Consider the following 11,952-nt stretch of genomic DNA (forward strand, 5'->3'; position numbering starts at 1 on the left):
CATCTTCCTGTGTTGCTCTCTGAGACCTCAAGTCCCCAGCAGGTCCCCGGACCACGGGGTGAACACCACTGATCCTGCTGCTTCACTAAATGCTGCACATCAGTGTAACCATGAACTGAACTGACCAAGACTGCAGTGCCCTCTAGAGGAGAGGAAGGAAGGTGCATGGACGTTCACGAACAGTTATTGCTGTATTACTCTAACTACCCTTTCAAAGATTAATTTACTTGAGTAAATGTTCTTAATTACTATATTTAGGTAAAATACTGAGGTACTTGTACTTTTAATGCTTCTTTAATTCTACTTCACTACATTTCTCTAGAAAACGTTATACAGTTTACTCTTTTATATTAATATACAGTATTAACCTTTATTAGCAGTTTATTGATATCTATAAAACTGACATACTTAACTTCACATATAAATATACAGCCTCTCAATTTATTATACAATTTTTGTAATATGCTTTTAATGACATGTGGTGTTGAAATTACATTGCAAAAAATGCAGACAAAACTTATGATGTGCACAAAGTTGAAGTAAAAACTTTTCCTTTCTGTTTCCTTTTTTATTATTATTTACAACTGTACGATTCTCATTATTTAATTAAAAATATGTAAATACTCCCTGTAAAGATTCTGCAGACACTGCCGCGTTTATTTTGTTCTATCCAGATGAAACGCGGTTTGGAGATTTTCTTAAAATAAAAAAATAGTCATTGCTTAAAAATTAAATTTCACTTTATAAACTTTTAAAATATGAGTTGGACAGCCTGTAACTGTGTATCAACAGCTGATCAATTACCGTTAGATCCAGTTGTGTCGAAAGACTTAAATAATTCATTAAGGTACCAACTGCTTGATCTGTGCGTAAAATGACGCACTGGAGACTGCAGATGTAAAGCTCATATTGTCAGTGCTGATGGATCTGTGGAAAAGAGCTGTAGCCTATACATTATAACAGTAGGTGACAACATGAAGGGAGCTTTTGCCTCCAAATTTGCATGTAGGCCTATGACACTCCAGTGTTAATGGTAGTAGCAGTAGTAGTTCAGGTAGTAATGGTAGCTATGGTTTCAGGTGTTGTATACCGTGTATAGGTACCGTGTATTTGCCTGCTTCCCCTCTAATGAGGAGCTATGATTCACTGACAAACACTCCCATCCTCCTTCTCCTCCTCCCTCTCCTCTGTACACCTCCTCTCCTCCCTCCTCCATCCCCTTTCTCCACTGTTGTCAAGGCAACAAACCTTTACACTGGAGCTGTTAGTCATCAATCCACGCAGCCCCCCCCCAACCCCCACCCCTCTCTCTTGATGGTACTGTGACGTTAGCCTAAATCACGAGTCAAATTCAATTCAAGTCACTTCCTGCTCATCATAACAATGTTTTACTGTAAGAACATAATTTCATATAAGATGTAGCAACATACGCTATAATAAAAGGCCAATAATAATAATAATAATAATAATAATAATGATACTAGTAGTATAATATTTGTAGTAGTATATATTTAGTAGTACGTATATTTCCTCCCCACAGTCATGGGTTGGGCTTGTTTGGAAGTGCACCCAACACACACACACACACACACACACACACACACACACACACACACACGGTCAGAGGGAGGAGGAAGGCGGATCTCTAAGTCCAGACTCCAGGACTTCCTCAGCAGAGCGGAGCCCGCGACGCAGTAAGTATTTAACACCACCCGCTGTTTATGATCTCTGTTTATTTCTCCAGGTGGAAACTGCTTTTTAATGTTAGTGTCATTATCTGAGCACAAATTAAATGATATTCTATCACTGGAGAAAAACATACTTTAGAGTCATGTTGAATCTTAACACAGTGCCAGGTAACAGGTGACAACTCACTGCCGGCGCTGAAGCTGTACAGTAGCCTCTAATTCTCCTGTCATTTTGTGTAACATCCCTGTAGTTGTGGCGGTGTGTGTCTGTGTGGTAACGGCATTAAAGATGTGTCTGGAGCGGGGGTGATAATTAACTTTGCTGAGGTTGTAATAATGGGTTTTAGCTGCGATAATGAACCGAGCAGGCAGGAAAACCATTTGGTTTTGGCTCAATTCTGCTGCCTCCTGTAATTCCCGTCAGCTCGGTGCGACACTTCCTGCTCTGTCTTCTTAACGGCATGTTTACATTGTTTGACTCCGCGGCTGATAGAAAATGGGATAAAAAAAAAGTGTAGTTATATTCTGAGTAAGCTCTGTGCTGCGTAGCAGCTTTACAGTCAATTATGCACTTGTATAGTCAAAGAGCTGAGGATTTTATCGTGAAAGTATTTACTCCTGTCAACTGAATAGTATTATTAATAATAATATTTTTTTTCAAAATATTTTATTCAATAATTGAAAATCAAACTCGATTTGTAGCTTATAACATCTCATATAGGTTAATAGAGATCAGAGTGCAACTAACGACGTATTTACTCAGGTAACTAATTTGAATTTTATACTACTTTATACTTACATTTCACGTCATATCAATAGGTCTATATCGTACTTTTTACTACAGCTGCTAATATTTTACATATAAAATACATGATAATAAATATCACACATTGTTGTAGATTAAACTATCCTACATTGTATAAAAAAAATCAAAATTAGCTCCGACTTAACCAATTACAACATTACAATGCTACTTACATGTTAATGCACCAGTAATAATTAGGGTTGAATGATATGCAAAAAAAAAAAAAAAGATATGGATTAATGAATGAATGGAAAGCAAACAAGTAAAGGGTGCGTTGAGTTGCAAATAGGCAAACAGGGAAAAAAACAGGAGACTGGGTTTGATATGTAGCATGATAATAGTACAAGTTGTCCAGCAATGAGTTCTACAGACTGAAGAGGAAGCTTTTTCCGAGGCATTTAAGTGATGCGCCAGTGCCATGGTGTCACATCGATTGCTGTGTTCATCTAGAAACACGTGAAAGGGGTGATAGGTACTGACCATGATGCTCATTAGCCTGAGCATCCTCCTCTCAGACACCTCCACCAGAGAATCATGTCGCAAGAGCTTGTTGATCCTGTAGGTTTGTGCTCCTGGATTTGTCTCTGGATCTCAGTAATGTTTTTTTTTTTTTTTTTTATGGTTTAGTGTATAAAAAATTGAAATCCAGATTTTCTGTCATGTCATGGGTTCATTTGTTGGGGGGCAAAAGTTTGCTCTTGGGTGCTCTCTGGCCCTGTCTTTGATGCAGGGACCATGGAGTAAAAGAAAATGAATATGTCAACTATGTTTTATATATAATAATATGTTGTCCACTCAAAAGATTTCTAATTGAATCCATTTTGATTTAGTTCAATAAATGATACAGCCCAAGGCATCAGCTGTACTCACTAATCTGTTTTCTCCCTTACAGATCATGGATGATTCTTCTCCTCGTCCTGTTCACTCCATGTTTGCGTGGCTGGTGGGAGCGTCGCAGGTGCTGGGCTTGGCGTCTGTGGTGCTGACCGGTGTGTGGATGGGTCACTACCGCGGGGGCTTCGCTTGGAATGGCTCAGCGCAGGAGTTCAACCTGCATCCTCTGTGCATGGTGCTGGGGCTGGTCTTCCTGCACGGCGATGGTGAGTCCACACTTGCGATTCAGTGGTGGGTCAGGGGTTGTTGTCACTGAGATTACAGGCAGAAACATATCTGGATACTTCACTTTGAATCAAAGTGTGGAACCAACCGACTCTCCATAGTTGCCTTCTCTGGAGAACCAGGCTGAACTTTGCAAATCTAGTTAAGAACCATGTCAAACTAACTGGTCTGCTCTGTAAAACCACATTCACTGAAAACACCTTTTAATTCAAACTGTAAGCAGAACAACATACAAACAGACGGTTAAGGAGAAACAGGGCTGAGGGTCTGCAGCCATGCTAGCACTTCTGTAAGGCTGTAGGCACAGGAGTGAGGCTAACATGACTATGCTATGATACACATCATCAGTGACAATGCTAACATGCTAATGTTTAGTAGTGATGTGCAAAGCTGTTCTTTTCATTGTCCTGAATAGGTAGAATCAGTTCATCAAAAAGATTTGCTAACTGAATTCATTAGTGATTGACCGGAGCTATAAATTTACTTGTCATTCATATTTATTGCTGTAATTCGCATCTTTTAATGCTATTCATAATTCACTCATATTTTCTCTATTGCCACTTGTTTCTATATGCTACTCTTGATGAAGGAATTATTGAACAAATTATTCGTGAACAACACTACACTAATGTTTAGCAGGTCTAGAGATCCTAAATCCTGACATCTGAGCCTTTGTTCCACCAGCTTCTACTTATAACTCAATGCTGTCACTCATTCAGCATTTCTTTCATTGGTCTCTCTAAAAACACAACAAAGTGGTTTTCTGGGTTTTACTTTCCATATATTCTGGGACAGATTGGCTCCACTGCGGCGCTTTCCATTAGAAATATAAATATTTATGACTTTAAGTTGAACAATTTAAATGTTTTTTTAACATTGATTATTGTGTGAGGTTACAAAAAAACTACAGATCCTATGTAAAGCTACCAATGCAGGCACTTGGTTTTATCCTTAACCATAATATTTGTCAACACTTTATTCTAAAGTAGTTTTCTCAATTTAATCTCAGTAATCTCTGCTGTCCAAAAATCTCTACACCATTTGTATGTAACGAATGTCATGGCAATCCATCCAATAATTGTTAAGACAATTCATTGTGGACCAAAGCTGTGAACCCACCTACAGACCAACATTGCCAGAGCCACCACTGGCTAAACTGGAGTCAGGACGTAAAGCGTTTCCATCTGCTGAAACCAGGGACATCTTCAGACAAACCCAGCTGGTCTTATATCAAGTTCGTAGTCATGGTTACAATAAGTTATTTTTGGATAATATTCTGTAAATTGAGTGAAACAGGAAGTAGGTCAGCAAAATGTGGATGCTGTATTTCAGCCAGCCTGAGAGTGTGTGTCTTTTGGAAGCGAGTGTGCGCCTCAGGCAGTGTGTTGCTGACCTGATGCATTACGCTAACACTAACCAGACAGCCATCAACTCCCCCATCACCCCAGAAATTCTGATTTTGGTTTTGGTAATATTTCCAGTGAAGCTTTGACAGAGTGGCTCATCCGGGAATTGAACCAAAGGCACAGAAAACCTCAGTCAGCAAACTGAGCAGCATCTAGCTAGAGTCACTCCTTCTGGCTTTTTCCAAGTCAAATGCTTAAATGAAACACTTCAAGAAACTGAGCCCTCTTATTTGCCAATATTATACTACAGTTGTGTGAAGCTGTTTGAACTTGTGGAGAGGTTATGATTTAAATTTAAATAAACTATTATCAATCTGGAAAAAAGACTCATAGTATTTTTTAACAAGAGTTGGTGAAAACCTAGATGACTGACCTGTGTATGGTCAATGTGGCGAAATTGAGAAGGTGGTTGAAAACTGTGGTGCAACCACTGTAAACAACTACCTGTAAATGCCCCCCCAGAATTGGAGGAAGCTATCATCGCCATGAGTTGCAATTAGACAAGATACAAACAGGTCTTGAATAAACTGTGAACCTGTTGTCCCAGTAGTGATCAAGACAACAAGCTACGCTATCTGACAAAGCAAACAGTTAGCATGCCGACATGAGGAGATTTTTGTCCCTCCTCTTAAACAAACAACAAAATTACAGGGGAATTAAACAGCATAGTACAGAGAAAATAGAAAAAAGTGGAAGAGCTATTGTGACTGGCAAACATGTGCATGTTCCCAGCTAGCTAGTTTGTTAGCATTTAGCTTGCCAGCTGCAGTAGCTCACTAGCTAGCTCTGCGAGTTAGCTAGTGAGTCACCAAGCTACTAGAAAGAAACATTTCACGAAGACGAGTGGATAAAATTCACTGCCATTTTTGTGACCAGGTGTATTTGCTCCCTTTAATCATTAGTCACACATCCACTTCCATTATTTTTTGATTGTGCAACACTGTGAATGCCTTCAAGAAGAGATTGTCCAAAAGTGTGCACTGTTATCAGTATTTCAACAATTACGTGTTGCCTCTTTATGACGGCAAGCTTTCCCCTCCGTGTTCCACTGTTCTCAACTCATCGTTCTCACCTGTCTCAACAGTTTTGCCCTCAGACATGTTCACACCCGTTGTACAAACTAGTTAATGCGAGCTGATGATAACAGGGAATGTTTAGTTAATAAATTAGGTGACATTTAAGTTTAGGTTCCCAAAACATTTTGTTTGAGGCATCCACACTCTTAATTTCCAGCATGCATCTCCCTCTAGTCATGTATCCTCCACCTGAGCGTTTCTTCTCAGTTGTTAAAAAAACTATGGTATGAGCAAATTTCGGAGCTGTTACTCAGCCTGGCAAGTCATCATCTAATGATAAAGAAAAGATAGAAGCCCCTCAATACGGCGTTGTTTCTAGAGCAACAATGCATGAAGCTATTATGACATCATCTTCAATATGATACAACCACAAACAATGGAGGATATCAAAGGGAAACCAAACAGAGAAACATCCACACCTCCTAAATTGACCATGGCAGTTAATTGCAGCTTGCCGTATAAAAGTATAGCACAGGAACTAACAGAAATATAACATAGATGGTGTACAGTCGCTTAGCAGGTTGACGCAGTAGTGATGATTGCCTCTGACCAATCAAGCAGAATGTAGTGTTCTCACGTCATCTTTTGGAGGCGATATCAAAAAAGTAGTATCTACAACTGGATGGAAAACGGGGCAAGGTGCTGCCTGCTCACAATGCAGCAAATCCTGGTGATGTCTCTGAAAAAGACAAAGTGCGATGAAGCTGTTTTCCCTCCTCTTCGTTTTCAGCCCTGGGTACTGCTGCTAATGAGAGTAACCACATTAGTTCAACTGTTTCAGCTGTCTGTTACAGCACTAGATTACATTAGTGCAATAAAAGCAAAGGTCAGCTGGATATTAGATGGGGACTGAGAAGGATGGTTAATAAGAGATGGAAACACCCTGGGGGGTCCTCACACACACACACACACACACGCACACACACACACACACACACCTCAGTGCTGATTCACTGTGATATCTGCTTTTGTTGCCTCAGGCCACGTCCACACTAATGCTAGATACATTCAGCAACACATCCTTTTTTCGCTTTAATCTGTATTCATACTTAATCAGAGCAGAACTTTTCTCAAAGCATCACATACAGTATGACTCACACTTCATGCTCACTCTGCAAACAGCAAATGGCACTTTGAAGAAAAAAGTGCAAAGCTGCTTAGTGGAAATGGTACAAAGCAGCTGGCTCAGGTGGCCAAAAGAAAGGATTTAAACTGAATACAATTAGCAATTGTGTTCAGTTGAATGTTTGCTGGAGACGCAGTTTCTGCAGGACGCACATGTACAGTCCGTTGACCTCTCAGCAAATCTTTACAGCTTCTGTGCTCCAAAGATCACTTCTCAAATGTTCATGTCCATATTGTCGTAGTATTTATCTGGCAAATATATATTTGTATATTTTTTTTAATTCAATCATTTGAAATTAAATCTCAATTATTTAATTGTCATTTATTGTGTCTTGAATTTTCAAATTTGCTGCTTTTTTACTCTTTTAAACTGGTTCTTTATACTTTTTTCTTTTTGGTTGACATTTTAATTATGTCCCTAGGTTTGACATTTTGATCATGGCTGCTTCTTTAGTATTTTGATAATTATTTGATATTTCCTTGTTTGATTTTTTGATTATCTATTTCATGATTTCTTGGCCTCATTCTGTCTTCTTAATATTTTATGAAACAACTGCTTAAATTATGGTTACCTTCATTATTAGTGCACTGACATTGAAATTTCTACTTGAAGTATTGACTTGATATTGTGTTTGATATTATTATATTCAGTGGTATAAATAGTGTCTTTTTTCTGTTGATATTTTCCTCATTGATGGATTTGTTTTTCTTTAAGGTTATAAAGTTATTCCCAGTCTGACTTGGACTTTTTTGTCTCATTTGAAAGATAGTTTATCAGTTATTGATATGGTAATTGTATGAGGTGTTTTGAGATGTTGGCTGATACAACCTGTCAAACCTGTAAAAAAAAAAAAGAAAGAAAAGTAGTTAATTTAATATTTAATAATAAAGCTCCACCTCTCTCTCTCTCTCTCTCTCTCTCGCTCTCTCTCTCTCTCTCTCTCTCTTTCTGTGTCTACAGCCATCCTGGTCTACAGAGTATTTCGTAATGAGGCGAAGAGGAACGTAAAAGTGCTTCATGGCATCATTCACCTGCTCGCCCTCATCATCAGCATCATAGGTGAGGAAGACAGTGAAGTGACTGTGTAAAAGTAAAGATGTTAATACCACTGTGTGTGTGTGTGTGTGTGTGTGTGTGTGAGTGAGAGAGAGAGATAGAGAGAGAGAGAGACAAAGAGAAAGAGAGACAGAGAGAGAGAGAGAGAGTACTCAATTATTTGCCTTTTCCAGACACCAGTAGATGTTTCCTTACGTGTGCGTAACTCACTGTGTGTGTGTGTGTGTGTGTGTGTGTGTGTGTGTAGGTTTTGCAGCTGTGTTTGACTTCCACAAAGCAGCAAAGATCCCAGACATGTACTCTCTACACAGCTGGTGCGGCATGGCTACCATAGTCCTGTTCTGCTTACAGGTACACACACACTAACATACTCTATCGATATATACACTTGCCGAGCACTTTATTGGGAACACCATACTAACACCGAGTAGTTCCTCCCTTTGCTCTCAAATAGCCTCAGTTCTTCATGTCACTGATTCTGGAAGATGTTGTAAACTTTCCTCTGAGACTCTGCTCCATGTCGACATGACAGCATCACATAATTTCCGCTGCACATTCATCTCGAAGGTGTTCTACTGGATTCAGATCTGAAGACACGGGAGGACACTGAATTCACTGAACTGAACAATACTCAGACTGGCGGCGACAAACGATGATTGATTAGTATTAAGGTTCCCCTAAGAGTGCCAAGAAAACATCGCCCACACCATTACACCAGCAGCACCACCTACAGTCACTGAGATCACATTGTGATGTTTCTGTATCTGCTTCACTGTTTTCTCTGCTCTGCTGACACATGATTGGCTCAAGTGTGATGAGGATTAAAACAATAACACTAAGTTGTAAAACCTCTCTCATTTCTCCTAGTGGGTGATGGGTTTGCTGTTCTTCCTGTTTCCGGTCGCATCGTCAGGGCTACGGGCCTCGTACCTCCCCATCCATGTGTTCTGTGGTCTGGTGCTGCTGGTTATGGCCATAGGGACCAGTCTGCTCGGCATCACGGAGAAACTCCTCTTCAGCATCATGTACGTCTGTCTCTAACTGTATCTGTCCGTGTCTCCATTCCTCTACTCACTCATCATTAGACGTCTGTCTCTACCTCCTCCTCCCGAATCCCTCTCTGTCTCTCCTGTTCCAGGCCGACCTACTCCCTGTTCAATCCAGAGGGGATGCTGGCCAACGTTTTGGGGATCCTGCTGGTGTGTTTTGGGGTGCTGCTGGGCTACTTGATCACCAGGGAAGACTACAGACGCCCGCCCAACCCAGAGGAAGAGTCTCTGTCTGTCCACTTCAAGACCCTGATTGAGGGGGGGTCACCCACCAGGCCCTGACCTCTAGTCTGTAACCTCCGCTTCACTTGGATACAAGCAGTTTTGTGCCTACAGACTGTCTATGCTACCAGTCTTTTAATGCCTAGTTAAAGAGTCATCAGTTCAAACACAAATTGCCATGAGCGTGGTCAGACAAGACAAAAGTTTATGTTTCGGCGAAGTCACTAAACTGACAGGAAGCTTAAAAGTGTTTCTCTCTCTCCTGTCTCTTCAATCAACTTCCAACCAAAATGATTTATGTCTTTTATTGCGATAATTAATAGGAAAAAAATAGTAAATGTAAATGTTAACTGCAGTAAAAGAAAAATATTATCACACCCAATCAGATTCTTTTTATGCAGTGTATAGAAAATTAACAAGACTTCTGATTGTTGTATGGCTTCAAATAGGAACACAAGAAGCCCAAGGTAACCAATCACAGCTGTCGTCACATGGCATCTCCATAGCCGCTGTGGTGTTGACATGTCGTGACTTTTTTTGAGTGGGCAAACGTCACCTACGGTATATCTACAGCAGCTGTGTGCGAAATTAATGCTAATGTATAACTGCACTTACGTGTATCTCAGACAGCTCAGAAACTGTTTGTCCTGGAGTAACTGGATTTACAAATGTATTCCTACAGTATCTATGACTTCTGCAAGTCAACTGAGACCCAAACCCAGGCCTTACTCCTAAATTTAACAGTCGGCTGAACATGACTTGTATTACCAAATGTGAGATCCAAACTTAAGCTGGCACTGGGAGAGACTGACGGCCATTTCTCAATAAATTACATTTGAACAGAGACCAAAGCATTACACAACAGAAAAGGTTTGAACCCAACCCAGAATCTGATGCTTTGTCTGGAGCCATCTGGTCAGGTAGCAGAACTCTGTCTCTCACTAATGTAGTAGTGTAGTCCTGCATAGTGACCAGATGTTACCGCTAGAGCAGTGGTTCCCAAACTTTTCCAACTCATGGCCCATGTCAAAATCTCAAAACTGTCCACATACGACCCCAAAACAATACTTTTTGGTTGACGGGGGGTTTCGCCATCTGTGTCTTGACTCTCTTTCCTTTTAATTCTTTCTGTTGCTAACCGACTACCCATTGTGATTCTCCACTTTTTGCCATGGATGTAATCTTTTAGTGTGCAATCAGACTGAGATAGCAAACAAGCATAGTAAGTGGTCCAGCTTGTGACAACATTAGAGTTTTTCAACTTTATATTTTTAATTATATATATATCTCTTCACCAAAATTGGACTGTTATGCTAATGAGTTGTCAGCACACTTGCAATACCTTTGCAGCCCACCAGTGGGTTGGGAGCCACTGCACTAGAGATACCTGATATCAGGGCTGATCTGAACATTTTTAATGGCTCTATATCAGCTAAAATAAAAACCCATCAAATTCTGATGCTTTCTTTGCTGAACTCTGCTATGTTCCTGTGTTACTGTTATCTAGTCTTTCATCTCTCTCTTATCTCTCATTAGCAGCGTACAAAACATCCAGATAGCAGCTTCTCAGTTTTAGCCTGCGCTAAGCGTCACTTTCTAAAATTAAACATCATATCAGCTGTCGCTAATTAACGTCAATTCTGTGAGTGACTTGATGTTGTCAGGTTCATGTGTCTGTACTCAGCCAAACATCTGTAACACCACTGTCCAATCAGAGTGGACCGAATGTTTTTTAGTCCCAACAAAATCATTGGAGTGATATGACTTCTATAGTAAAATGATCTAGCTGATCACAGCATTCTCCCTCTTTCACTTTCATTCATATCAAATCAATAATTAAAGCTTATAAACTTATAAAGATGTGCCAAATTTACTCTTCTATACCTGTTATTTGAATATCTTCTGCTGCTATGTATATAATTACTTTTAATGTGTATATTAAGCATTTCTTTTGGCAGCTGTGTCATTTTGAATCAGATTTGGTATCAATGCTTGATCAGGACATTAGTGCTCTTGGACAGTTTGATTTTGTTGCACACCGAAAGTCAAACAGTGCGCCCACATTTAACCTTCTCATTGATCTACGCATTTCATTTAGAACCACCCATGTGCCCTCTTGATTTCGTACATTTGTTTTTTATTCCTTAAGCATGATTACAAATAAATACATAGACTAAATATTAATACATTTGTTTTTTTTTGAAGAGGACAAAACAAAAATCTGTAAAATCCACTCCTTTGCACATCCAATTGTAAAGCTACAGCTGGACCTGTGCCAAGTGATCATCCTTCATCTTCATTAAACTAATAAATCATGCTGCCAATAATGATAATAATTTGTGAAAATGACTCACACACTACAGCGCCACAATATCCACTGTCCTACAGTATCTGTACCTGTCCGA

At 39.7% G+C, this 11,952-nt stretch overlaps 1 protein-coding gene across 1 annotated transcript; it reads left to right on the forward strand.

The window, feature by feature from the left end:
* Positions 1–1,615: 1,615 nt before the first annotated feature.
* cyb561 (cytochrome b561) lies at positions 1,616–11,874 on the forward strand. The gene is made up of 6 exons (XM_023416341.2): positions 1,616–1,694; positions 3,386–3,593; positions 8,181–8,279; positions 8,524–8,627; positions 9,144–9,301; positions 9,415–11,874. Exons 2-6 carry the CDS (start codon positions 3,389–3,391, stop codon positions 9,605–9,607), a joined length of 759 nt encoding a protein of 252 aa, XP_023272109.1. The 5' UTR covers positions 1,616–1,694; positions 3,386–3,388; the 3' UTR covers positions 9,608–11,874.
* The last annotated feature ends 78 nt before the right edge of the window (positions 11,875–11,952 follow it).

The sequence above is a fragment of the Seriola lalandi genome, unplaced genomic scaffold, assembly GCF_002814215.2.
Source record: "Seriola lalandi dorsalis isolate HSWRI2012SDOR001 ecotype SW California unplaced genomic scaffold, Sedor1 jcf7180002054563, whole genome shotgun sequence".
Taxonomy (NCBI): domain Eukaryota; kingdom Metazoa; phylum Chordata; class Actinopteri; order Carangiformes; family Carangidae; genus Seriola; species Seriola lalandi.

Excerpts from the sequence above, each read along its gene's own strand:
- cyb561 (XM_023416341.2), top strand. The coding sequence starts at position 3,389 with ATGGATGATTCTTCTCCTCGTCCTGTTCACTCCATGTTTGCGTGGCTG. Across the intron at positions 3,594-8,180 it reads GGTCTTCCTGCACGGCGATG|CCATCCTGGTCTACAGAGTA; the intron begins GTGAGTCCACAC and ends CTGTGTCTACAG. Across the intron at positions 8,280-8,523 it reads CCTCATCATCAGCATCATAG|GTTTTGCAGCTGTGTTTGAC; the intron begins GTGAGGAAGACA and ends GTGTGTGTGTAG.